This window comes from Eutrigla gurnardus, assembly GCF_963514095.1.
Source record: "Eutrigla gurnardus genome assembly, chromosome: 16".
In the NCBI taxonomy this organism is placed as follows: Eukaryota; Metazoa; Chordata; class Actinopteri; order Perciformes; family Triglidae; genus Eutrigla; species Eutrigla gurnardus.
In genome coordinates this window covers 13,306,719-13,334,023 of record NC_139927.1, presented here as the reverse complement: position 1 = coordinate 13,334,023, position 27,305 = coordinate 13,306,719, and the positions used below count along the sequence as shown (strand labels likewise).

At 40.8% G+C, this 27,305-nt stretch overlaps 1 protein-coding gene across 1 annotated transcript in view; it reads left to right on the top strand.

Moving 5' to 3' along the window:
• ryr3 (ryanodine receptor 3) overlaps window positions 1–27,305 on the top strand; it is a gene marked incomplete at its 5' end in the record, with an annotated part of 98,360 nt that overhangs the window by 23,941 nt on the left and 47,114 nt on the right. Inside the window, 33 exon segments of the mRNA XM_084031277.1 lie at window positions 950–1,024; window positions 1,170–1,248; window positions 1,548–1,660; window positions 3,599–3,698; window positions 4,043–4,136; window positions 4,443–4,517; window positions 5,604–5,760; window positions 8,328–8,492; window positions 9,447–9,568; window positions 9,693–9,873; window positions 10,538–10,673; window positions 12,579–12,674; window positions 12,799–12,917; window positions 13,213–13,346; window positions 13,529–13,770; window positions 14,891–15,083; window positions 15,547–15,763; window positions 16,378–16,482; window positions 17,702–17,805; window positions 18,252–18,335; window positions 18,532–18,691; window positions 18,818–18,962; window positions 19,502–19,707; window positions 19,977–20,151; window positions 20,645–20,853; window positions 21,071–21,234; window positions 21,442–21,490; window positions 21,603–21,763; window positions 22,496–22,658; window positions 23,577–23,663; window positions 23,974–24,200; window positions 24,840–25,052; window positions 25,814–26,423. Coding sequence (XP_083887403.1) covers window positions 950–1,024; window positions 1,170–1,248; window positions 1,548–1,660; window positions 3,599–3,698; window positions 4,043–4,136; window positions 4,443–4,517; window positions 5,604–5,760; window positions 8,328–8,492; window positions 9,447–9,568; window positions 9,693–9,873; window positions 10,538–10,673; window positions 12,579–12,674; window positions 12,799–12,917; window positions 13,213–13,346; window positions 13,529–13,770; window positions 14,891–15,083; window positions 15,547–15,763; window positions 16,378–16,482; window positions 17,702–17,805; window positions 18,252–18,335; window positions 18,532–18,691; window positions 18,818–18,962; window positions 19,502–19,707; window positions 19,977–20,151; window positions 20,645–20,853; window positions 21,071–21,234; window positions 21,442–21,490; window positions 21,603–21,763; window positions 22,496–22,658; window positions 23,577–23,663; window positions 23,974–24,200; window positions 24,840–25,052; window positions 25,814–26,423 — 5,160 coding nt within the window.

Here is a 27,305-nt window from a genome sequence, read left to right as displayed (position 1 = left end):
GTAGCGGACGGGGGGGGGGTTGGGTGGTGAAAGAGGGGTGGGCTTATGCAAGTAGCCTCCACGGTGACGTCACCGTAGGCGCAGAATCAAAATCTCGTGCTTTAGGAATGCACACCCTTGTGTGCTATTCCTGTTCGGAAAAAGAGCAGAAGCGAAAAAACGGCGCCACTTTCAAACTCCAGCCTTTCAGGCAAGTTTCAACTGAGGTCAAACACAGATATGCATGTTTTAACAAGAGAAATTGCGATTTCCTGGTGATGACTCCTTTAAATGTTGCTGCTTGTTAGTCTGGATTATGACATTAGCTTCTTCGTATTTGTTTAATATTATATTATGATCCGCACATCGAGCTGTAATTTGTCAGTGAGCGGTGAGTTTTGACTCACACTCAATTGATATGAAAATGGCCTGTTACAAATTTGTCTTACTAGCTAGCTGTCCTAAAGTTTAGATGTCACTACTCACAGTACCGTCTCTTTTTTCCTACGCTCCTAGAGGTTGATTAAAAGGGTAAGTCGAATTTTCTTGATTCACCTCAGTCGTGAAGAAGAATTCCCACATTTTATTTTTATTTTTTGCTCAACAATTTCCCCACATTTCCTCTGTCATTGTGTTACAGTGTAGGGTTATTCATGTTTGTTGCAAGAATGGCCAAGCTCTCTAATGACTGTACATGTTTGTGTTTGTTGGTTTGTTTAATTTTGTGTGAAGTTTTGTGTGTTTCCCTCCCTCTTTTTTTTGTCTGTTTCTTGCTTGCACTTGGATGTCCGAAGTTGAAGATCTTTATCCATTCCATCTTGTGCAGTTTAACCACTCAGGGTTAATGTCTGACATAGTGGTGATGTGGATGTTATTAACAGAGACTAGAGATGCATCCAACCTGACAGTGTCCAGAGGTGAAGTGTGCTAGGATATGCTGGTAATCTTTTGCTTGTGTATTTCTTGGCAGGGGGGTCAGGGCGGTGGACACCGGACCCTGCTCTACGGTCATGCCATCCTCCTTCGCCACTCCTTCAGTGATATGGTGAGTATCAACAGTGCAATCGATGATTGTACACTAAAGTAGTGGTTAGTGGCACATGCTGAAATAAAAAATACACACACATGTGCTGACTTCCACTCTCAGCATGTCTTAATGTTTAACCTTACAATCATTTGTCACTCCCCAGTACCTGACCTGTTTGAAGACATCAAGGTCCCTGACAGACAAGCTGTCGTTTGATGTTGGTCTACAAGAAGATTCAATAGGTACAGTATGACTCTTTACAGAGTTCACTTGTTTGTTTTTTTACTGCTTTTAATTGGCTGCTCGGGAAGACAGATTTTTTTTTTCAGCTTGACCTAACCTTGAGATCAAGATAGGTGTTTTATAATGCTTTTTTGCCAAAACAGATGCTTTAACAGAGAAGAGTCAGCATTATACTAAATGTCACATGACTGTGTGGGATAATATGCCTCCTAAAATGTATGCATGTTATTTTACTTGATCACCAATAAATTAATATAATTTAATCAATTAAAATATGTTTGTGTATTTATGTCAATAGGAGAGGCCTGCTGGTGGACTATCCACCCTGCGTCCAAGCAGAGATCCGAGGGAGAGAAAGTCCGCATTGGTGACGACCTGATCCTAGTCAGTGTGTCGACTGAGAGATACCTGGTAGGGCAAGTTCAATATCTCAAAAATACTTTTTTTTAAACTTACCTGTAATTGAGAAGGTTAAATGATTTTGCGAGAATGCAAGAAATTCAATTAAATTAAACTTTATTTACTCCTGCAATTATAGCTGTAGCTTGATACCCAGGTCAACAAATACAACAACATGTTGCTAATGCTGTTTATTGTCAATTTAAGATAAATAAGTCTACTTCTAACTACTTATGAAAAATATGTTTTTCCTTTGTGATATATCATAAATATAATGCATACAAATACAAGCACACATCACACTGCACATACGGCTATGGGTGTCTGTAGCTTGATGTTCTATAGTGATTAACCAGCTCGCATCGTTGGGAATCATCCGCTTTAAACTCTCCATCACAGACTTGACAGAAGATGCCTTTTTAAAAGATGACGGGTTAATTGCAGCTTGACCAATTCTCATTAAATCAGCAGGTCTCAACTCGTCGTCTCATTTCCAGATAAGAGGTTTTTCTCTCATGAATATTTACATTTTTTTCAGACAGTCTGGATACATCAGATACATCTCTTGTTTCTGATCATCTCTCATGTGACTTTTGCCTGGTTTGTTGTCAGATCTCTCATCAGAGATCATGAATTTTTTCTGCTGTTGTTTTTAGAGATCTATTATTTCTCTACGAAATGTTTTAATGTCAGACACAAATGTCTGCTCTACACTTGCAGGAGTCTAGAGACAGACAAAGGGCCAAGTGCAACGGTGGTGGATAGTTGTTATTTTGGAGATTATGTGCCTCACAAAGCTGGAGTTATCTGTTGTGGTTCACTGTCTATCTCAAAAGACACTTTGGAAAGTTTCATAGCCGGCGGATTGCTCCGATATCCGTCTCACTCCAGCCATCTTCAGAGTGACAAGGCAATTCAAGGGAAAAACTTTAAAACTTTACACTGCTATCTGTAATGAAAATCTGATAACTTGTAAAGCTCTCCTGTGCAGTTAAGTTTTAAAATATTTTCACAGGGAAGGCACCCATCTGACTGATGAGCTTAGACTTAATGTTGTCTGGCTGCAGAGCTATACATCCGACCTCAATTAACTTTCTTGGTTAAGAGAGAGAGGAGAGGGTTTTTTTTAACAGGGAGAGAGCAAGGAAGAGGAAGATGCTGAGAGAGAAATAGAAAGAAGGAGGGACAGCAATGTGCCACGCATAGGAGAGTTAGCAGCGCTGGCTTCTAGTGGCTGCTCTGGCCTCTTCAGGGAGGGGAATGTGCAATTAAGGCTAAACTGGCAAAGAGCCAGATTTTCATCTCCTCCGAAGGGAAATCTTCACCTGATTCGACTCCTCAGAAGCCCAGCTTTTGAAGAATGTAAAACCTCAGACATTCCGGCAAAAGTGACAGCAGTTCTCATGTAGTTTGCAAGCGCAATTGTCAGGGGAAAGAAGAACACCAAGACAGACTAGTAAAAACATTAAATGGATGGTTATATTGAGCCCAACAATGATGTAAAATAACATAGTTTTCAGGGGAATTCAGTGAGATGAAATGAGATCTACCACATTTACATATTTTTGTCAATCGACACATCAACCATTGTGAGGATGTAGCTGAAGGCTAGGATCATTTTGAGCTTTATCTTGCCTCTGAGTCCCGCTTGTGCAAACGGGAGCATCTCCAACTTGTTTTGCTGGAAGGAATAATTGTAAGTGGACATAGCTGCATAGAGAAACCCTGATGCAGCAGTACTTTTTAGCCCACAGCATTATAACACTATTTGGCAGCTCCAGAGGCAGGACACAACGTTGTTTTCATCTTTTTTTCAAATCCCTATACTGGGACATCTCCCTCCTTTGTGCAGTACTGCTGAATCTCAGTGTTCATCCTGCAAACACAACTACTTTATTGGCAGTTTCCACTCTTTCGCCTTAATAAGGATAACATTATTCTCTCTTGCAGCACCTTTCTATCTCCAATGGCAACATCCAGGTGGATGCGTCCTTCATGCAGACCCTGTGGAACGTCCAGCCTACCTGCTCTTCAGGCAGCATGGCTGTTGGCAAGTTCATGACCCCAGCGAAAATAGCAGCAACCACTATAACAGCTGTCTCTCAAATATATTTTAACATTGTTTTCAAATAGTATGGCTCTTGTGTGTCTAATCACGACATGTTAAGCCTGTAAGCAATACCAACTGCATCTAAATCAAAGCTGAGAACTCACACTATGATATTTGTAGAGAACAGCAAGTATTTTTGACTTAAATTTCCATGCTATATATTTCACTGTGTGGTTGGCATCTGGAAGAGAGAGCAACCATAATATAGAAAGGGAATTTCTGCATGATCAAAGAGGAATATGTTGAGTAGCTTGTATCACAATGTTGTTTTTCTATTTCATTAGGGTATTCAACTGGTGGACATGTGATACGTCTTTGTCATGGGCATGATGAGAGTTTAACCATCCCTGCAGCAGAGCAGAGTGAGGAGGAGCAGAGGTTAGTCGATATTTCAGTTGTTCATGTTAATTAATAGCTTCAGCATAACACATGCAGAATTTAGTAAAATAGTAGTAAGTCAAGTGATATATGTACAACCATTGCAAACATAAAGCTTTTGTAAAATACTTTGTCACATGGAAACCATTTTCTTGTCCAAATGTTTAAGCTGTAAGGCTTCATCAACATCAGTAGTATCCCCTGTGCCAGAACTGTAGCAGAAAGTCTTCACTGTATTTTATTCCCATTGTGACTTGAAATCCTCAGAACTAATTGAATCCCCCGTTTGTGCCTTTGTGCTTTCAGGATAGTTAACTATGAAGCGGGTAAGGGGGCCTCAAAGGCCCGCTCACTTTGGAGACTGGAACCTCTCAGGATCAGGTGAGATCAGACCCGAAAACACACACATATAGCGAATACAATCAACTCATGGTGTTGAGGTGTTGCCTTATTTGATGGGCTCTCTTTATGAAGAATAAATATATCTGGTGCATTATGTACAAATGTCACAGCCAAAAGGTTATACATATACTACACCTCCTACTTTGAACTGCCACTACCAATTAGTTGGTGAATTCCTTCAGAAAGTGAGGTTCTCTTTACCATCCTTTTCCAACTCTCTCTCTCTCTCTCTTTCCTCTCTTTTCTTTCTTTAACTCGCCACCCACGCAAATTCCTGTCAGTCACATCATCTGCCAGCTTTCACTGGGACTTCCTGTCAGTCTGTACGCTTTGAAATGGTGCAGGTGCATTAAGGGACTTGTTTTCCTTTTCTTACTTAGGGGTGAATGTTGAACATCTTAGACACTTCAGAAACCATAAAGCTCCACTGCCAGTAAAAGAGTTAAACTTTATAATATTCCAGTTGGTTGATTTAATCAACAATAAAAGGTAAAATAGCACAGTCTATGTTAGAGAAAAGGAAGTCAGGATTTATGATTTTGGAAGTTCCACTAGCTAAAATTGATCCATTATAACACTAGAGAAACTGTGTTTTTAAAGGCCCCAGAATAGAACTGGGTATTTTGGTACAGATACCCAAACATTTTGGTACAGATACCCAAACAATACTTTATTTATTTATGTATATTTTGTTTTGTTGAATGAAATACATTTTAAAATATTAAATGTTGTTTAAAGTTGATTGATATTGCAGCCACCGAAGATCCAAACAGAGATTTGATGCCATCTTTCAGCACATGAGTTTTTTGATACTCGGTGCCACATTGTGACATATTTCAATCCCTGTCAGAGTCTGCATTTGTCAAAATAAAACTACAAAATCCTTTGCATTATCAAGTACAACAACAATTACTGCTTACTCCTCAAAAAGACAGAAAAGGCTGATATTATTGTCACTATACATGTCACGCTTCATTTTTCGGTTATGTGAGGTGTCAAGCGTTGAAGAACACAGACAACCCAGTGTTGTATCAAAATTTTGTGACAACAGTATTCTGTGTCTAGCTGGAGCGGTAGCCACATTCGCTGGGGTCAGGCCTTCCGACTACGTCACCTCTCTACCGGCCATTACCTGGCTCTGACTGAGGACCGCGGACTGGTCCTGCAGGACAGGGAGAAGTCCAACACAACGGCCACTTCCTTCTGCTTCAGGTCCTCCAAGGTCAGTGCTCACTATTTCTCTTAACCATAATGAATTCATTATATTTTTACAACTGGCTCTGATGTGTCCTTTGAGCAAGGCAGTTACACCATTCCGAAAGCTGCCTTGGGTGTTGTAAATGCATGTTCTTGGTCATCTGACCTCATTAAAAGACTATTTGAAGTATTTTATTCTTCCTGACTTCATCAAAGACTTCAGAAATGAGTCTGTAAGCTCTTTATTAGCTCATGCGTGGCCACAACAAATTTGACCTTTTCACAGCTGCCAAGGAGACAGCACTGTAAATGGTGGCATAAACATTCATGTTGTCCACTGACCCAATAGCAGCTGGTTGGTATGTAGCGAGGGCTGCAGCTATCAAACATTTTTGTAATCGAGTAATCCACTAATTATTCCATCGATTCATCGAGTAATCAGATAATAATTTACATTGTATATAGTTCCCATATACACTGTTCATTTCCTAACACATGCGGTCAATGACTATAAACAGGATAAGAAAAAAAGAAAGGAGAACAAAAGCTTAAGATACATTTTTTCATTTATTTCAATCTCTTTGTTGTTTTGTTTTGTTTTTTGAGGAAACCGGAGCACCCGGGGTAAAACCTCAAGGGAAAAAGGGGAGAATATAACATATTTGTTATTTTTTAAATTTGGGTCCAAATTGGTGTGTTGTTGGTCTCTTGCTGAGGAGCTTCACCGTTGTCTCTCTCGACCTTGTCGTCTGCTTGTGACTCCTGGTTGTCAGTGACCCATTCTTCAAAGGCCTCCATCACTGGCTCCTGGTTCAGGGTCGTCTTCTGCAGCTCTTCTTGGGGCTGAGTTAACGCAACTTCGAGGCCCTGAATGTCTTCAGTGGCATTCTGGAGGTCAGCCACCAGGTTCAGGCACTCACTCATATTATTTAAGTCCTCAGCTTTCTCAGAGAGGTCGTTTTTCAGGGTCTGGATCTCCCCCTGTAGCTGTTGGATAAAAAAGGCCTTCTCATCAACCAGCTGCTTTGTGGCGTCCAGGTCCCCTGACAGCTTCTCCAGCTGCTCATCCCGGGCATCTTTCTCCTGCTGGAGCTCTTCTTTGAGCTGAGCTAACTCAGCTCGGAGGCCTTGGGTGACCTCCATCTCAGCCTGGAGGTTCATGAAGCTCTCGCTGGTTGAGGATTTCAGGTTCTCCAATTCGCCCTCTTTCTGGAAGTTCTCCTGCCTGACGGTTTGGATCGCCTCCTCCAGCTGTTGGTACTTTTGCTCGAGGATGATGTGAGAAACTTTTAGGTCCTCATGGTCCCTCTGCAGCTCCTTCTTCTTTTTGGTCTTGATGGTACTCCTAGCTTCGGTGGCGATCCGATTGGTGTTCAGGGTCTCGGGGTCACTTGCCCTCTTGAGCGCCTCCAGTTCCTTGCGGACAGCCTTCTCCCGATTGATAAACATTTCTTTTAGGGTCTTCTGCCGTTTCAGCTCATCAGCGAGCTCCATACTCTTGCTGCGCTCGCAAGCACTTATTTGCTGCTCCTGATGCAATAACATGTTCAGCTCACCTATGGTCTCCTGAGGGCATACGTAGACTGGATACCAGCTGTAGTTTTCCTGCTGCATGGTGGCTGCTGCGGTGATGGTTTACACGAATAAAAAAAAAGCCAATGAACAGATGGACACGAAGAGCAGGCTCCACCAGCCTGCTCCAGATGAAAAAACTCTGTCTCTGTCGGTTTGAACGAAGATGAAATTACGTTCTTCTCACAAAGTTGTTAAAAGTTGTTAAAGGTTGAAAAAAAATCACTATCAGTCTCTCTCTCTCACTCCAAAGTTGTTAAAAGTTGTTAAAAGTTGAAAAAAATCACTATCAGTCTCTCTCTCACGCCAAGCTCCAGTATCTCCACGACAAAGTCTGTTCGGGTCTGTACTTATAGACCTGAGCTGGTGACATCACAAAGACATCGAACCATAACATTCCGTAGGAAAAAAAACAACAACTTTCAGGTTGCCATGGTGACCGCTGCTCTTAATGTTTGCACTGATTTTGCATCAACTTCAGATCTACACAAGTTCGCCATACTTTAACTTCAAAACGTGATTCAAAGTTTAAAACGTTCACAAGACTGTGGACTTTTTGGGGTCAAACATTCATGTGGATGGTGCATACGGTTTTACAGATATCGCAGTTTGAGTTCGCTGAAGTTTCTGATGTTATAATGAGTGTGTATGGCACGGAATCTTCAGAGCTTGAGTCTACAGTATATTAATGGTCGACCGATTAATGGCATTTTGAGATGATCGGCATCAGCACTGTCATTATATATGTTATATATGTTCCCCGCTACTTGCTTTCGACTGCAATCATCTGCAACGCTCCATCTCTGCTGAGCCAGAAATGTAGCCAAGCTAATGAGGCCAGTAGCAACCTCCTGGCAGGCCATTGAAAGCACTCTCAACAACCTGCCTCCCTAGTTACCATCTAATCACAATATATTCTTCATTTGTCATATTTCCCAAATAGCCCGTGTTTTGTGTGTGTGCTGCTTTTCTCCCTGTGTTAATTTGTTAATGTGAGTATGTGCCTATTAATGTTAACAGGAAAAGGGCGACTCGGGCCCAAAGAGGGACATCGACGGCATGGGCGTGCCAGAGATCAAGTACGGAGACTCTGTCTGCTTCGTCATGCATGTGGCGACAGGACTGTGGCTGTCTTACCTGGCGCCTGATGCCAAATCGTCTCGCCTAGGACCACTGAAAAGAAGGGTAAATAAGATAACTTTTGTACCAGATTTGACTGTCCAGAGGTAACATTATAAATGTATAATAATTTGGAGCATATATTTTGCAGAATTATTCCCATACACAAACAATAATTCCATTCACTCACTATTAGCAATGTTATTTTAAATTTAAGACAATGAAAGATGCTTCTGTGTCACGCCCAACCAAACTAATGGGTTATACAACTTTTTAAACATCATTTGCGAGGCAAATATTTATTTTCTTCTCCACTTAAAAATCATTCTCTACCCTGGATCCTCTTGATACAACCCCTCTCCCCTGAGACTCACCCGTCCTGCACACATCATGTTGCAACCCATTAAAACGTGATAATGAGCCATGTGGAGGGTGACAGTTAGTTTTGGGTGAGACGGGGGGGATTAGGGCAGCACATGAACGCAGTTCATCACTGGGCGCTCCTCCAGGGACATCAAACGGCCCCTCGTGCTGGCGCCAGGCAGTCCCAGCAGCCTTGGCAACATACCAATGCACTTGAGATCTTGGAGGTGATGTTCAGTCTACACTTAGACCCCTACCCTGTCCGTCTCCTTGATTATGCAGTTTGATTACAGTGAATCAGGTTTCACTGAGCTGTAGTGGTGTAAATAAACCCACTACCTGCCCGAGACTCTCCCTTCATACATTACATTCTTAAATTAGGTTTCTCAACACTTATGGAGTATGCTGAAGAATATTCAGAGAGCAATGTTGAAGCTGCGATTGTGTATTGTCTCTAAAAGCTGTGTCTCTAAAAGCTGTTAAAACACCATCTAGTTGTATCAAAAATATGATATAATTTATAATATACAGATTCCTTTTCAAAAGTCTGATTGGTAGAAAAACATTTAATGATGCCTGGAAGTGTGTGTGTGTGTGATAGTGTTGATAGTGTGGTGATGATGAAATACAGATTTATGTATGTTTGTCCTTGTCAAGGCCTGCCTGCATACTGAGGGCCACATGGATGATGGGCTTATCCTGCAGCGCTGTCAGCATGAGGAGTCTCGGGCAGCACGCATCATCCGCAACACCACGATTCTCTTCGCCTCCTTTATCAAGTAATGACAAAGGGTTTATTCACAGACCCTTCTGCCTTCTCTGTCACACAATGTTAAATTCTTGTTGGGTCGTTTAAAGTTACAGCTTTATTCCCCGTCTCGGCCTTCCCTGTTTGTCCCCCAGGGCTTTGGACAGCATTGGGGAGGCTGAGTCCATGGCTGTGGCCGGGTACGTTGAAGAGGTCCTGCAGACGCTGAATGACCTGATCGAGTACTTCAAACAGCCAGATTCAGAGCTGGAGCATGAGGAGAAACAGTGTCTTCTCCGTTCACTCATTAAACGCCAAGATCTCTTCAAAGAAGAGGTAAGAATGGACAATGTGTAACAGTCAACTTCTGATCGAGAAGCTCAAACAAAGTTGTAATGTGTGGATAAATTAGCTCTTAAGATAAAATATTCCTCCTTTTTTAGTTTTGATAGTAGAGAGATGGGAGTAAATGAGTTGAGTGTTGGGGAATGGTAAAACCTAAAAAAAATATTTTTTAATTATATTTTCCTTGTGAAATAAATAAAAGTATTTTAAAAGTATTTCTAGTGGGGGGCAGGATAGCTCATTCGGTAGAGTTGGTCCTCACTGCCTGGGTTCGAATCGGACCCTTTCACTCTAATTCTGTCCTATCTGAAAAAAGGCAAAAGGCCAAAAAAACAACACAAACAAAAAGTATTTCTAGTGTCTATATTGTGTATTGGTGACTTCTTCTATGTGCAATATAACACCCCTGTTATGACTATCTTATTTTTTAATCTTGATACTTTAAATGATTGTTTCCCACATTATAGAATGTGTTGTTTGGGTTTCCCCCCCAATTTATTAAAATATGTTAAATTAATAAGTCATGTAACTTCAAAAATGATTTTCATCCCCCGTTGGGTGAAGTTTAAGAAAAGTACTTTACATCTTGTTAGAAAAAGGAATATACTGTCTGCTTAATGATGTGAATGGTATGTTATTCATTGCCTTTTCTTAGGGAATGCTGGCCCTCCTCTCTAAATGCATCGACCGGATGAACCTGTATAATAATGCTGCCCACTTTGGAGAGATTGCCGGGGAGGAGGCAGGCGCAGCGTGGAAGGACATTCTCAACCTCCTCTATGAACTCTTAGGTAAGTGAGCCTGAATGATGAATCGCATGAAATATCCACATCCTCTGTCAGCTGTTGACCCTGGGTTGAATGCAGTATTAATTTTCCCACAGTGTCCTCACTGAATCTTCCTCCTCTCCTTCACACTACACTTCTTATATCATGTTTTTCTTCTCCTCCCTCTTCCATCCTACTCTTGTTTTCCTCTATGCCACATCTGGAGTTCACAACTGGTGACAGCCTTTTGCGACATTCATTTGTAAATATTTGTAATACGTGAGTTGAGGGAGAAACAAAGACATAATGTCTCTTGTATACTTTTTCATAATATGCCCTGACTTTAATTTAGGTCATACTGTTCTGAGAGATCAGTGTGGTCACATTACGAAGCGTTGAGCTGCATATTTGAAGAAATGATAGCATCATTAACAAAATGCCAGCCGTCACAGTTACTGGAATTATCCTGTCCTCTCTGGGCCTGAGTCATGAATGCTAAAGCTGTAACCCTGAAAACTTTTATTTCGGACAACTTTCTCTTCGGTTGTTTGTTTTGCTGTCATTGGTGCTTTCGCCTCAACAGCTTCCTCTCGGCTCACCTTGACTGCCCTTATATTCATCACCTCCCCAGCATGTAATCCCACATGCACACATTAAATGCACACGCTCAAAACCAAATACACTCCTCTGAGTACACTCCAGCCTTGCCCACAGAGGGGTCACCCCCAAAAATGCAACTGCAGTCTGGTAAAGCAGATTTTGCATGATGAATTGTTTGTCCTCCTCTTTCCACATTAACTCTGCTAGTCTACTTGAAAGGAACTCACCTAGTTAAGGTGAATTCCTAACTGTATTGGTGTAATTAATGAACTGTCCAGGTGGTCAACATACCTGTTTAATGATGAAGACATGGATATCAAATGAATCTACTGTGGTAAATCATTTGCTTTATAGCTTTATGGCCAACTAACCTCTTTCCAAACCACTGTAATTTAGTGAATTAGTGCTTTGAACAATTTCAAAAGTAAACGTTACAAATATGTTTTTTTTAAATGTTCCATCTCATCATCAAAGATTCCCTGCACACCGACAAAGAACACTTGAGGCTGCTCTCCAGATGATAAAAGCATCATTTTATTATTCAATGTCCAAAACGCTACAAAGGAGTTTTGCTGGATTCAAGGCATAAACCCTTTCACAAGTGCTCCTCTTCATTGAAATGTTGCCATCTTTCTTATTACTAAAAGCTCAGTCTGTCCTCAGTAATTGGTGGTAATTAGTGATGGTTTTCTGTATCACTTAATGTAGAGTATGCTAATGGCTCATTATTTAAAGTCTGGTCTGTGTAGCCTCAGGTTCTTCTCTCCGTCTCTGACTTCTAATTTTCACATTCACAGTGAACATACTTGCCTTTGCCTTGTATCTTTATCCATGTGTTCCTATTGAATCGGAGCTTTCCAGAAAGGACAGAATTAAAAGAGATTAGACTCCCATCAGCATTCCTTCGGCACAAAGTGCTGTCAAATTGTTTCACAGGTATTATCAGTCTAGTGTCCCTGAATCCTAATGGTGAAAAATGAGACAGGAAAGTAATAAGATGACTTCTTTATGTCACCACGGTGGCAGAGAAAGGGCACAAGGGACTACACCTCAACTTTTTTATAGAACGTAGAGCGCCTGACTTGAAATTAAGTCCCATGCATTTTCTATCAGACAGACTTTATAATAGGTGTCCAGGTGTGTGAGATTATATCATTTTTAATATCTACGTCTGGACCAAGGATGTCAGACTATGATTTGTGGTGGACTATATACTGTCTGGAACACTATATACTGTCTCATGTACAAGTCAGATGCTTAGATGTATTGGATTGTTGTCAAACCATTCATGTATTTTCATGAAACCTTATGGAAATGTATTGTTTTCAGCTTCACTAATTCGTGGGAACAGGAACAACTGCACCCAGTTTTCCCGGAACTTGGACTGGTTGGTCAGCAAACTGGAGGGACTGGAATCTTCATCAGGTATTATGGGAAACGCCAAATGCATCTAGCAAAGAAAAGAAAAGTCGCTTCACTGAATGAAAGATGTGGTTTATTATATCTACATTTGTTTTTATAATGACGAATATTTTGTCTGACCTCTCAGGGATCCTGGAAGTCCTCCACTGTATCTTGGTAGAAAGTCCGGAGGCTCTGAACATCATTCAGAGAAGTCACATTAAATCCATCATCTCTCTGCTCTACAAGAATGGACGCAACCACAAGGTGGGCACTGAGCGCAGCCTTTATATTAGCTAAGGGTGTTTTAGACTGACTGTTGGCTTCATCTACTGGTCTGAGCCCGTATGACTTCATGTGCTTACGTAGTGGGATACTGTCAATATTTACAAAATAAAAATCCTTGCCTCGCTAACAGCTAACAACTCGCAAACAACATTGATCATTTAACTAAGAAATAAGGTGTGGATTTTCATCTTAGGGTGTGTGAATGCATTTTGATTTACTTTTATAACAGAGAACAATTAAACATTTCTGTAACCTCCATGTGCCTTTCTGTTAGATTCTGGATGTCCTGTGTTCCCTCTGTGTTTGTAATGGGGTAGCAGTGAGAGCAAACCAGAATCTGATCTGTGACAACCTGCTTCCTAAGAGGGACCTGCTGCTTCAGACTCGATTGGTCAACGATGTTCAGAGGTAAAGAAAAGGGGAAAAACTCTTAATGGTTTTATTTATAAACCTGTGAATACGTGTATGGGTTCAAACATTTTCATGTCATGATTACGTCAATGATTTATATTCTCAGATGAACTACTTTACTATGGACTATTAAACAGCCGTTGCATCATAGAAGCTTCTTCCTCTCTTTTCACCTCCAGTATGAGGCCGAACATCTTCCTGGGCATAGCTGAAGGCTCAGCTCAGTATAAGAAGTGGTATTTTGAGCTGGTGATCGACCAGGTGGATCACTTTTTAACCGGCCAACCGACACACTTGAGGGTAGGCTGGGCCAACACTAAAGGCTACGCTCCATACCCCGGTGGAGGAGAGGGGTGGGGTGGCAACGGTGTTGGGGATGACCTGTACTCTTACAGCTTTGATGGACTTCATCTCTGGTCAGGTAGGAACTTGATGAGACACCAGCACCACTGGCTAGTTTTATAATATGAGGGTGGTTAACATTGGAAACCTATTTGGATACATAGAGATCCCCTGACTTTTCACTTGTTGTGAAGTTAGAACAGGTAGTGTTTGTTTTGCCTTCATGCAGTATGGTTGTGAGTACATGCATTCATTTAAGTTGATATGCTCTTCAAACTTATTTTCAAATAATTTTCATTGAGCATTGTGGTTCTTATGAATAACTATTTTATGCCAAATTTCAAAAAGTTGATGAAGCAGATAAGCTGAGTTAATGAGTTTTTAATTCTTAAGAGTAATGACTAAAGGTGTTTTTTCCCCAAACTTAATGTTCCAGAGAAATAAAGAAATATTTTAGATACAATTTTAAATTACAAGTAGAAAACGTGTGTGCTGTTATGTTTGATTTTGATCTATGTGGTTAATTTGATACAATATAAACTTTTTTTGCACCATTGTGAGTCCTGTTAAACAGAAAGTCTCGTCGATTTGGAAGGACTTTGCCTCGACACAGACTTACTGTGAATAATGCAGGAGCCTGCTGTCCACTCTCTAGGTTGCTCTTTTAATTTTCCACTCAGGGAAGGGCAAAGTCACAGCACTGACAGAGATATATATATATTATTCCACCATCAAACCTCCACCATAGACCTTCCCTTAGGACTTTAAGTCACATGCCTAACATCTTCAAGTTGCACTCAAACACTGTAAAGGTGAAGGCCATTTAATTGCAGATATGCAGGTATGTTCTCTGCCTACATACCAGGAAACCAACTCGTCAGTAGTTTAGATTTGTATAGCCAACTGTCGGCTTGTTGCTTTAGGGCTTTAAAGTCCTTCAATGTCCACTCTTCTCTGCTCTCACCCTAAAAACATAACACCTATTTCATCTCTCTTCCTTCCCATCTACTAAAAAACCCATCACCTCCCCTCAACCATTTTATGTCATCCCTTTTAATGCACTCATCCCCATCCCCATCTCTCCACCTCTCTGCTCCCCTCTCTCCCACTTGCCCATCATCCTGCCCTACATTTGCAATGACTTTGCTGCTTTAACACCCATCCATCCTCCCTCTCTGTTTTCCCCCGACGTCGTCTAGGCCGAATCCCGAGGGCCGTGGCCTCCATTAACCAGCACCTGCTGAACTCAGACGATGTGGTCAGCTGCTGTCTGGATTTGGGGGCTCCCAGCATGTCCTTCAGGATCAATGGGCAGCCTGTCCAGGGCATGTTCGAGGACTTCAACACTGAAGGATTCTTCTTCCCTGTCGTCAGCTTCTCTGCAGGTGTCAAGTAAGCTTCGCATTTATAATTGGGAGATGAGATGAGGCAGCAATCCTAATACAATGGGTTGTGTTTTTTTCCTTGCCGTTGCTCTTTTTTTATCTTAGATGCATCACAGCCTGTACTACATATACTGCTAACATATAAAGCAATGATGTCGTTTTTGCAGGTTAATGAACTGGGTTCCTGTCAGAGATAAAAATATTTTTTTAAAACTACCCAAAGAAAACAGATAGCTATCCTTAAAAGCCACAGTCTTCTAAAAACATAAATTATATCTCTTCTAGGTTAGAAAGTATAAAATTAAAAAATATGTGTGAGAAGGTAGATGGACTGCAGCCCTGGTATTATACAATTCAAAATAAAATGGGAAAAATACGTAAAAAGAAACTTTAAAAATACACATAGTGAAGTTAGAAATCAGAATATCATCACATAACGTCCATAAATGTTATGTAACTTCTCATCTCAGAGCCCGTTACTTGTTGGGTGGACGCCACGGAGATTTCAAGTTCCTGCCCCCCGCTGGCTACTCTCCATGCTACGAGGCGCTGTTGCCCAAAGAGAAGATGCATGTAGAGCCTGTGAAGGAGTACAAGAGGGACCATGAGGGGGTCCGTGATCTGCTTGGAACCACTAAATTCCTCTCTCAGGCCTCCTACATCCCCACTCCTGTTGACACCAGCCAGGTCAGGAGAGCACCATCCGGGAAATATTACTTTCACATCAGTAAATTCAAGATGCATGTATATTAAAGACATACAAGAGAATGGAGAAAAATGTTTTTTAAAGTGTGGCGGCACTCTCTCTATTCACTTTTGCATTTAATATTCAATGTATATTAATATGAGGATGACAGACCAATAAATTGTGAATATTATATAGATCATATGGATAACTTGTACTTAATGTTTCTACATGAATGAGTTTTGAAAAATTCACTTCCTGGATTGATACAGTTAAACTTGATTTCTGATATTTCCACAGTATTTTCTACGCTCCTTTTTTTAAGGATTGAAAGAAAATATCTCTTATAATTTATTTTAACGTCTTCTGTAGGTTTGAGGAATCTCTAATTTCAGTATGTGTTACCCAGCTGTTATATAATATAATCAATTCTGCAGTGACTAAAGTACACATGCAAAAAGTATAAGTGTAAGAACGTTCCTGCAATACACAAGAATCTAACAATTGCATAGCCAAAAGTCAAAACATGACATTCAGTCATTGGGCTTTCATTTTTTGGCTCATAAGCATCTTTTTTAATCACTCAACTCCATCTGATCTCCGTCTCTCTCTGCAGATTGTGCTTCCCCCTCATCTGGACAACGTCCGGGACAAACTGGCAGAAAACATCCATGAACTCTGGGGAATGAACAAAATTGAACTGGGCTGGACCTATGGCAAGGTAAAGTTGCTTTCCGCCATCAGATTCAATGCACAAAAACATTTGTAAAAGGTGGTTTACAAACTCAACTTGAGCCTTTTCCAGTAACAATGCATGTTAATGGCTCATTACTTCTAATATCCGTGTCTTCTTTATGTATATGATAGCAGTTTGGATCTGGCTGCTGTTTTAGTTTACTGATCCTGACCTGAGGAAAAATGATCAAATCCTTTATTAAGTAAAAGTTAAGAAGAATTAACATTATGTACTCAAGTGTGCAAATTTCAATACCTTGTGAAGAAAAAATTAGAGCTGAGTTTAGTTTTGTTTATGTGTATTGAATCTACATACCTTCTGGTCAGGTGAAGAAACAGGAGGGAAACACATAAAAAAAGTGTTTTCATCTTTCCTAACCATTTTTATCAGAAATCAATGGTTTCTGTCAAAGGTGCTGATCAATTTATGTCACCACATGTCCAAAGGTAGGCTTGTTTCCTGCTGTAAGAAGACAGCAGTTGGCACAGTTTACTGAGGATGAGATCATCTTGTAGCAAGCTTCAAATGGTTCACTGGATAAATAGTATAATAAAAGTCTGCCACTTAAAATGTAAAGACACTAAACGGGGCAAAAAACAACAATACTGGTGACAGATCCAGTTAATACAAGCTGGTTGGTTTTGAGTTATGTTTTATCAAATCACAAACTGTTAAAATTCCAATTGGATGTTTAGTTGAGGGTGAAGTGGGTAACTGCAGTCAGCCTTTATAACGTCTGAAGATGTTCTAATGCTTTGTGACAGCCTTTCTCCCTGCGTCCATCACTCTCCCTGCTAAGTGCAGAACAGTCTGTTAGAAGTCTGATCGCACACACTGCCCTTTTTGTACTCTAGTAGTTATCACAGAATCAGTTCCCACTGAGGCCATCGCCACACCAGCCATTTAGCAAAATTAATTAGTGTCTCACCTTCAAAGCGTATGACATCCACAGTAATTAAGACAGGGAGAAAGCTCCACTCAAAGGGATAACTCTGGTCTTACAGTTTATTAAGGACAACATTTAGGCCCAAACAGCTGCTTGGTATTTAATTTTACTGTAACAAGCCTTAGTAAGCTCAAAGTGACTTTGTGACTGCCTCATTAAAAAGAATAACACCTGGACACGGAGAAAGAGAAAAATAATACACATTTATCGCTGTGACATTAAACATTTATCAATGTTACCTCACTGACTTCTCCTCAGGTTCGCGATGACAACAAGAGGCAGCACCCTTGCCTTGTTGATTTCAGAAAGCTGCCTGAAACTGAAAGGAACTACAACGTCCAGATGTCTAGTGAAACACTCAAGTAAGGCCATGCAGTTTGCGAAATAATCCAATGTCCTATGCATGGAACTGCCTCTGCTCCTTGCTGAATGCTGCACAAGATCTGATTAAGGCTCAGTTTGAAGCAGCGCTTATAATGACTTGCATCTCCTGAGTGAATTCCACTATTGATTTTTAAGAAATCTTGCGTCCAAAGCTTATTTGCGGGGAATTACTGACTGAGTCACCTCACTGTCAAAATATTTGGCTTGGCTCAAAAAAGCCAAGCCAAATGCTCCATAACTTTCATGTATCCACAAAGCCATATCTGGCTACTATTCGCAGTGTAACTATTGAGTGATAACTATTGATCGACAGATTTGTTAATGGCTATAGAGCAGTGTTGAAGTATTCCACAACTGTAAAGGAACTTTTATATTGATATCTGTTTTAGTCTTTATCTGTTTTAAATGTCTCTAATGTCCTCAGGACCCTCTTGGCTCTTGGATGCCATGTGGCCCAGGTCTATGTTAACGCTGCAGACGATCTGAAGAAAATCAAACTTCCCAAAGAGTAAGTTATCACTGCATTTCATGGGATGGGATATACCATGACTATACCAGTATGATATCCTGTAACAATGGTATATCATGGTATATCCCCCGAACAATATAGTTTAGACATTGATAACAGTTGTACATTTTGTACAAAACTCAGTTTACTCGATTTGCAAGGATTTTTACCTTTTGTAATGTTGTTTCTTCTGCAGCTACGTGATGTCTAATGGTTATAAACCTGCGCCACTCGACCTCTCTGACGTGAAACTGACTGCAGGTCAGGAGGTTCTGGTTGATAAACTGGCCGAGAATGCACACAACGTGTGGGCCAAAGACCGAATCAAACAAGGATGGACCTATGGCATCCAGCAAGTAAGTCAGTATTCCTTACTTTTAGAAAGGAACTGGCAAATTAGAGTATAGTTGATCATATATTACAAACAATATTATTTACATCATATTCTTATCCTATTTGCATGTTTTTGTTGTTTGCGTCAGGATCTGAAGAGCAGGCGTAATCCCCGCCTGGTGCCGTATGCATTACTGGACGAGCGCACTAAGAAATCTAATAGAGACAGTCTAAGAGAGGCCATCAGGACCATGGTTGGATACGGGTATGACATTGACCCCCCAGACCAGGACGGTGAGAACATATTACTGAATAAACCTGTGTACATAAATTTCACAAGATACAGAATAATAGTATAATCATCTGCAAGCATGGCCATTTCAGTAGTGGTGAGATGCAGAATCAAGTCCAAATCCTACTTCCAGTAACATGCAGCTCAAGTGTCAACTCAAATAGAAGTATAGTATTCACAACGGGATATTTTGGCTGATAATGGTTTTATAAAAGCAGCTATTGGAACTCGTGTTCCAAAGACATTTTGACCTGAATTCACATGTGCAACCAGCAGCTATGGAGTGCTGCAGTACTTTATGCTGTTCAGCTCCTTTTCACATTTTAACACTACAGTTCTCAAACATTGGTATGTGCCATTATGTTGAATTATATTCTTCATCAAGATATGGCTGGGATTAATCAGTTGGCCTGTAATTGTATTATTTGAAACTGATACTGACAATTATGCCAAAAAGTAGCTTCATATCCTATTGTCGTCAGTTGTTATTTAGTGTACCTATAAAGCCAAAGCATCCCTTTTCCTGTCTGCCCATCCCTAGCTCTCCATGTGGTGGATGATCACAACGTAGAGACCATCCGCTTCTTCCGTGTGGAGCAGACGTATGCAGTAAAGACAGGGAAGTGGTACTTTGAGTTTGAGGCCCTGAGTGGAGGCGATATGAGGGTTGGCTGGGCCAGACCTGGCTGCAGGCCCGATGTGGAACTGGGAACGGATGACCAGGCCTTCGTCTTCGACGGATTCAGGGTAAACAAGCACCGGATTTTGTGTCAGTTCAATACTGACTAGGAATCAGTATGATATGAGATGTATTTTAAATCGTGCTGGAGAAAATGTTGAGTATAAAAGCAATCCTGCTTTTTCTTTGCGATTTCATTCAAAAATGACACTGCAATTTTGATTCCATTATATTTTGGTAGCCTGTACAGTAGGATCACTTTGATTATAACAGTCTAATTAGCATGATCATATAATAAATGATGTAAACAACTTCATTCTTTTTGTTTTTTCTTAAGGGTCGACGCATGCATGTGGGCAGCCGCTACTTTGGACAGCCCTGGAAAAAGGGCGACGTGGTCGGATGCATGATCAACATGGAGGACAAATCCATGATTTTCACCCTGAACGGAGAGCTGTTGATCACCAGCAAGGGTTCTGAGCTTTGCTTCACTGACTTTGAGACAGAGGACGGTGAGGGCTCCATAATCCAGTGAATTTTAGTGCTAATATATTCATTTATTCTGTGTGTTTCATCCACAGCATCTCTAGAGGTAGGACTGTGTTTGTGTGGTATGACAAAACTGATGGAACTGAACCATCTTGCACAAAGTCGCATTAGACGAAATAAAAATGATTCAAATTAATTTTCATAGTTGTGATGGATTCTGCTGTATAGACAGTTAACATACATTTTTCTTTATTGTATGTCCCAAGTTTTTTTGTATTTTATTTTGTTTACCAGGGTTATGAAGTCAACAAACTAATTCAATTTGGTTTTGAGGGCAAATACCCAGATCACATCATTAGTGTAGGGAAACATCTGAGTTACTTTCTAGTTTAATTTCTTTGTTAAGGGAAGGAAACTTTCACATTGCAACAAGAGATGACTGGATGGCATTTCACAGTTTAGAATAGACCAATATTGGCCTGGCAAGCCCACTAATGTCCCTTAACCCCCCTCCAGGTTTCATCCCTGTCTGCAGTATGGGCATGTCTCAGATCGGACACATGAATCTGGGGAAGGACGCCAGCACCTTTAAGTATTACACCATGTGTGGGCTCCAGGAAGGCTTTGAACCCTTCGGTGTCAATATGAACAGAGAGATCACCATGTGGTTCAGCAAGCGCCTTCCCACCTTTTTCAACATACCCCAAGACCACATGCATATTGAGGTAAAGAAGTATTCTTATTTTTATCGTGACTATTGTTGAGATTGTCATGTTCATGGTAACATGGAGCTTTAATAACCTTTGGCCAGTTTCTAGCATGCTCTATGCATACAAACATAGCTATAATGAACAATGCTGCTAGAGTTGATGGAGGTATTGATGTTGCATATCGATCTCTTTCTTTGGACGTGCATTATCCTCCTGACTCTTAACTCCTCAGGTGACGAGGATCGACGGCACGGTGGACAGCCCTCCCTGCCTCAAGGTCACCCACAAGACGTTTGGTACACAGAACAGCAACAATGACATGACCTACTGTCGACTGAGCATGCCTGTGGAGTTCTACTCTGCAGACAAGATACTGGACGATTCACTGAAACTCAGGTCAGATGTCACACACTCCAACAGCATTGGAGTATATTGCTATGATTCAATAAAAATATGATTTAGGAAGGAACGGCAAGAGAAGTTTTTGACTGTGCAATATCAGATTGATCAAGTTGATCATTTAGTCTCAAGTTAAATTGCAACATAAAAAGGAAAGACCACTTTGTTGTATTCAAACCTGCTGCTGTAATTTCATTTCTGCAGCCATCCTCCAAAAGAAGATGGAACTGTTGACTATGGAAGCATCACATCTGTAAATCAACTAAAGTTTTTAAAGAAATCTGATCACATTTTTCAGGGACAACTGCTCTCTGTTTGCCATGCATAACCTTTTGTGCTGTGTATGTGTGTGTTTTTTACGGCAGTACTATCACTCTGTGAGAGTGTTTGCTGGACAGGACCCTGCATCAGTGTGGGTGGGCTGGGTCACACCAGACTATCATTACTATAGCAAGAACTTCAGCCTCAACAAGACGAGAACAGTCACTGTCACCCTGGGAGATGAGAGAGGCCGTGTCCATGAAAGGCAAGCGCTCTGCTTTTTTTCCTTTTGATCTGGAGTTTATAGGATATCATGGGGAACAGAAAAAAACTGGAGACGCAAGAATTTAAGAAGCTGGCTGTATGAAAACTCAAAAACTACAATGATTTTAGTTTAGATTAATACAATTATTTAGTCTTTGATGATAGAACTATGGAAGCCCTGAGAAGCAAGTGAGGAAGAAAACAATCTGAAGGAGAAAATGTTTACCATAAGAAGGAGGAGGCACATATATGATAAATGTCAAAAAAAGGATGACACAGTAAAGATGTAGGACTCCAGATGATCTTATATGACCATAATGACAATCATAGAACCAATAAAAACCAACATATAATATCATCATCATCCAATGCTATATAATTACTTACACATTATAGCTAGTATGGCAAGCTTACATTTCTGAATTACCCATACGCCATCATTTGACCTTGGAGTGGCTCTTTATCTTCGGCTGAGAAACCAAAGACTTATCTTTTATCCTTTTTCAACCCTTCAGTATTCAGGGGAGTAAATGGAGAAGAGCGCTTCTGTGTATAACAGAATGAGTATAAATGAGGCAAGAGTCACTTGTCAACACAGATCGATGAATAGGACGCATAATGAAAACATATTGTGTGCCTTTGTTGTTTTTCAGTCATCGTTGTTGTCCTGTGGTTGTTCATGTGGTTTTATGCATGCCACGCTGATTTTCTGCTGTTGCTGCTGCTGCTGCAGTGTCCAGAGGAGCAACTGCTACATGGTGTATGGAGCGGATGCAGTCGACTCGTCTTCTTCCAGCCGCTCCAACTCTGACTTGGAGATCGGCTGTCTGATCGACCTGGCCACTGGCCTTGTCTCTTTCACTGCAAACGGCAAGGAGCTGTCCACAACATATCAGGTAAATGAGGAAAATTGCACAGTAGTTTGGTGCAGAGGACTGACGCTCAAGGAAAGTTTGCCTCATGAACTTCTGTGTGTTCACATAATTATTATGGTCTCCTGTGGCAAATATACTGTATTTCTCCTCTGTATTCCTAAGAGTTGAAACACAGTTTCAAGGGTTATTATTATTGATATTTGGGTTATTACTCCACAACAGCTTCATAACCATTACATATAAAGACGGAGAACTTTTGAGTGTTTCAGTTGTAATAAATCTTCTCCAACATATTTCTATTGCCAGCACAAACTCAAAATAACTTCCCTTCTATGATCTCTTTACCTAACATGAACAAATTTGCACTGCAGTAAATTAGACCTGCAGAAAGACAGTTAGTTAGTCTTCACAAAGACGGTTACATCCCCTCACCTCTCTGATCTCTGCTTTTTAATGAATCACATTGAATACCTGACTAAATGTGGGTCTGTCTGTTATTGTTCCCCATTTTACTCTTTTATCTTTGATTAGGTCTTGAATTGGCATTTTTAAAATAAGGAAGCCTTCTGAGAGAATAAAGAGGCTTTTGACTCGATGAAAAGCTTCTTGTCTTGTTATAGCTTCAGTTGTTTTTCCTTTCCATCGTTTGTCTCAGATGGCTGTCATCAGTTCACCAAAAGGTACTCATTGAACTCTGATTAAAAAATGCCAGTTAATCCATGAGCTTAGAGGAGAAAAGCCCTCTCACTAGAAAGAGCAGAATGCTTAGTATCAGATCTGCAATGATGGGAAATAAGGATTTGAATAAGAACTTAGATTCCACTCAGGGGTAATTAAGGACATATACTGTATGTTTTTTCATTTTGGTGCATTATTAAATCCTATGAGCCTAAATAATGAAATACATGATGTTTCTGACTGATCTTTGTTTATTTTCAGGTGGAGCCAAATACCAAGCTATTCCCAGCCGTGTTTGTACGCCCCACCAGTGCAAACCTCTTCCAGTTTGAATTTGTCAAGATCAAGGTTTGTTATATTTCAGAAATAAAGTTATGCAAAGATTGGACAGGATGTGCTGTGTAATGGTGGATGTCCATATTGCTAGAACAAATAGAAAGAATTTATCTTCCTAATGTTCTAGTACCGTAGTACAACAAGCCTCATTGACAGTCATTTTCTTTCATTTTGAATGAACCTCATCCTCAAATAGTCACACGCTGGTCAACAGGCCCCACTCTTAACACTGTGACTCATATGTTTGCTGTCATTAATAAACGATTTAGCTCTGTTTGCACGTTCTCTTTCATATTTCTCCGTCTTCTCCCTCTGCTCCCAGGATGCGATGCCGCTCTCGTCTGCCATATTAAAGAGTGAGCATAGGAACCCGGTGCCACAGTGCCCGCCCCGTCTGGATGTGCAGACCATCGTGGCCGTGCTGTGGAGTCGAATGCCGAACACCTTTCTCAGCGTAGAGACTGCTCGTGTCAGCGAGAGACACGGCTGGGTGGTCCAATGTCTGGAACCGCTGGAGATGTTGGCCGTACATATACCTGAAGAGAACAGGTGTGCAACAAGGATGTGATGTAGGCTTAGAACATTTACTGCAAACGGCTTCTCTTGCTACTGATTCACTCATTCACACTGTGATGTTATTAACAAGTTGTCAGGAGATCCCATCCCTCCTTGGCAATCGCACTTTCCCATTTCCCATAAACTCTCCTGCTTTCAGCTGCAAATGTGAAATCATTTCACATAAAATAGTGTGATTTTCATTCATGGTTGTATACTAAAATGTCCCTGTCGCAAAGTTAATGTGGTAATGATTTGTGGTTAAATTGATTTTGTAAAAAGTATAACTTTTGACAGTTAAATGAGTGGGTACTGTTAGAAGTACTCTGCTGGGATTTATGTAGTTTGTTTATTCACCTTAGGAGTGGACCATATAGATAATATACTTGGATCATGAAATAGTATTTTTTATGTAAAACAAAAGAGACTTTCAGTCAAGATTGTTTTGTCAACTAGTTTTGGATAATTAACCAAATGGAAATGTCTGTTTTATCTAATCAAGTGTATTAAATACCCAACAAGAGACTTTATTACAGTTCCCTAGGTAAAAAAATGAATTTAGTAGTACCTAGTATATCCTGCTGCAGTGTAAATGGTTCTCTATTACCCCAGTTGTTTCCTGCTTTCTTCTAGGTGTTTGGACATCCTGGAGTTATCTGAGCATGAAGACCTGAGAAAGTTCCACTACCATACACTGAAGCTGTACTGTGCCCTCTGTGCCCTGGGAAACACTCGCGTTGCTCATGCCCTCTGTAGCCACTTGGACCAATCCCAGCTCCTCTACACCATTGACAACCAGTACCTCTCTGGCATGCTGAGAGAAGGCTTCTACAATGTCCTTATCAGGTGTGGTATTTGCAGTTGATTTAAATTTAATGTTATCAACAATAATTTTGTTTTGTTGATATTTTATTCATCTTCACCGTCCTGCAGTTTGAGAAAATTGGCTTTTTTGTTGAGTCGAAATTATAGTGGGGAAAAAGAAGAAAAAAAATGTTAGTAGTGAAACAAAATAAAAGTCTATATAATGCTGCTTTCATGCACAGAAAAATTAGAATTTAATGATGAAAAATGAAAGAATTGTAATTTATCACATCAACTCATCAAACCGTCAAAATGATGGAGCAGCACACACATTTGTCTTAATAAATCTTAATAATGCCTCTCTGGGTAAATCAGTATAACTGAGATCTATTTTTTCCACATAATGTCAATAAAAACAGGCAGACATAATTGTATTTAATTATATATTATGAATTCACCTACTACTTTTAGCACATCGTGCTTACCTCCATTATCACTGAAAAGGCTTTAGGTGGGAAGAGTTGTTTCATGCACACTAGGATTATGGTCCACTGTGGGTTTAAGAAGTCAGCAGCCAGTCAGGTAATTGCTGAGTCACTGGCATTGATAACTTGCACCACCACCCACAGGTACATTGAGGTAATTTTGTGACGTGGGGCTGTGACCTCTTACCAATTGCACATTTATATCACATATGGAACATTTTTATCAGCCTAAAATATTGAATGATTACTTCTTGATAAGTGTAATGGCCAATTCCTCCCGATGATTGTGATTGAACTGATTCTTCTTTTCATTGCCAGCATCCATCTTGAGACGGCGAAGGAGGCTCGCCTAATGATGAATAACGAGTTCATCATCCCTGTGACAGACGAGACTCGCTCCATCAAGCTGTTCCCTGATGAGTCCAAGCGGCATTCGCTGCCTGGCGTGGGCCTGAGCACCTCCCTGAAACCCCGGGTCAACTTCTCTGCTGTCGGTATCACCAACACGAAGCGCCAGCAGCACCTCTACAGCCCCCTGATCCCTCTGGGAAGCCTGAAGGAGAAAGCCATCAGCATGCTCACTGAGGCCGTGCAGGGCGGAGGCACTCACATCCGTGACCCGGTAGGCGGCAGTGTGGAGTACCAGTTCGTCCCCATCCTAAAGTTGATTGGAACCCTGTTAATCATGGGAGTCCTAACCAGTGAGGAGGTGAGAATGATTCTCCTCCTGATTGACCCCAACGTGTTCGGAGAGGCCAAGGAAGCGGAGGAGGCCAAGGGTGATGAGGTGGACGTGGCGGTGGAGAAGGAAGAAGTGAGCAAAAATGAAGAGAAGGCTGTGGAGGCGGGAGAAGAGGAGACAAAGGAAAGCAAACCGCTAGTTAAAGGACTGCTGGAGAAGTCGCTGCCCGAGTCTGTCAAACGTCAGGTGATGAAAATGACCATAAAAGCATGCCACACATTTCAGCGATCAAATGTGAGATTGGAAATAGGTGAATAGAACTAAGTCCATCAATTAATATTACAAGGTTTTAATTCCATTTCAATTTTCCCCATCTTGTTTGCTTCCAGCCTAATTGGTACACTAGTTCTTCATTTGTCAGCAATTCCAGGGTGTCCGCGGAGTCTTAAAAAGTCTTAAATTCATTTTTCTAAATTTAAGGCCTTAAAAAGTCTTAAATTCGTCCAAAATGTCACATGTTTGTCTTAAATAAAAACTCAGAGGTCTTAAATTTGTCGGGGCAGGACTATTTTATTTTTCTCGCGGGACTTTTCGGGAAGGAGATGTAGAGAGGCTACTTTCTTGCTAGCTGCGTATATAAACGGATGTCTGCGCGCTTGCTAGCTAGTCTGCGACAATGGGTAAGTGCAAATTCAACGTCAGTTGGCTGGAAGACGTCCGTTTCCGAGGTTGGCTGGAGTCTCATTGAGTGACACACATGCTATGCTTGGGTTGTAATACAGCGGGATCCCCCCCACCATCGCGGGTTTTAGGTCTTAAATTTCATTCAAGGTGGTATTAAAAAGGTCTTAAAAAGTCTTAAATTTGACTTGCTGAAACCTGCAGATACCCTGAATTCAGAGCTTTTATGATTTATCTCTCACTGAGAAGTGACTGCATGAATGCAAAGGGAGGCAACGGATGAATACAAATGTTCCTATCAATGACAAAACGTCCACAGTGCAGTAGACCGCTTTAATCTTTGTATTATAGAGATGGAGGCAGATAATCTCCTGGATATGGCAATAATATGTGATGTTTCTCTTTTTTTGATCAATTCATATGAAAATGTTCTTATTTTAAGAAACA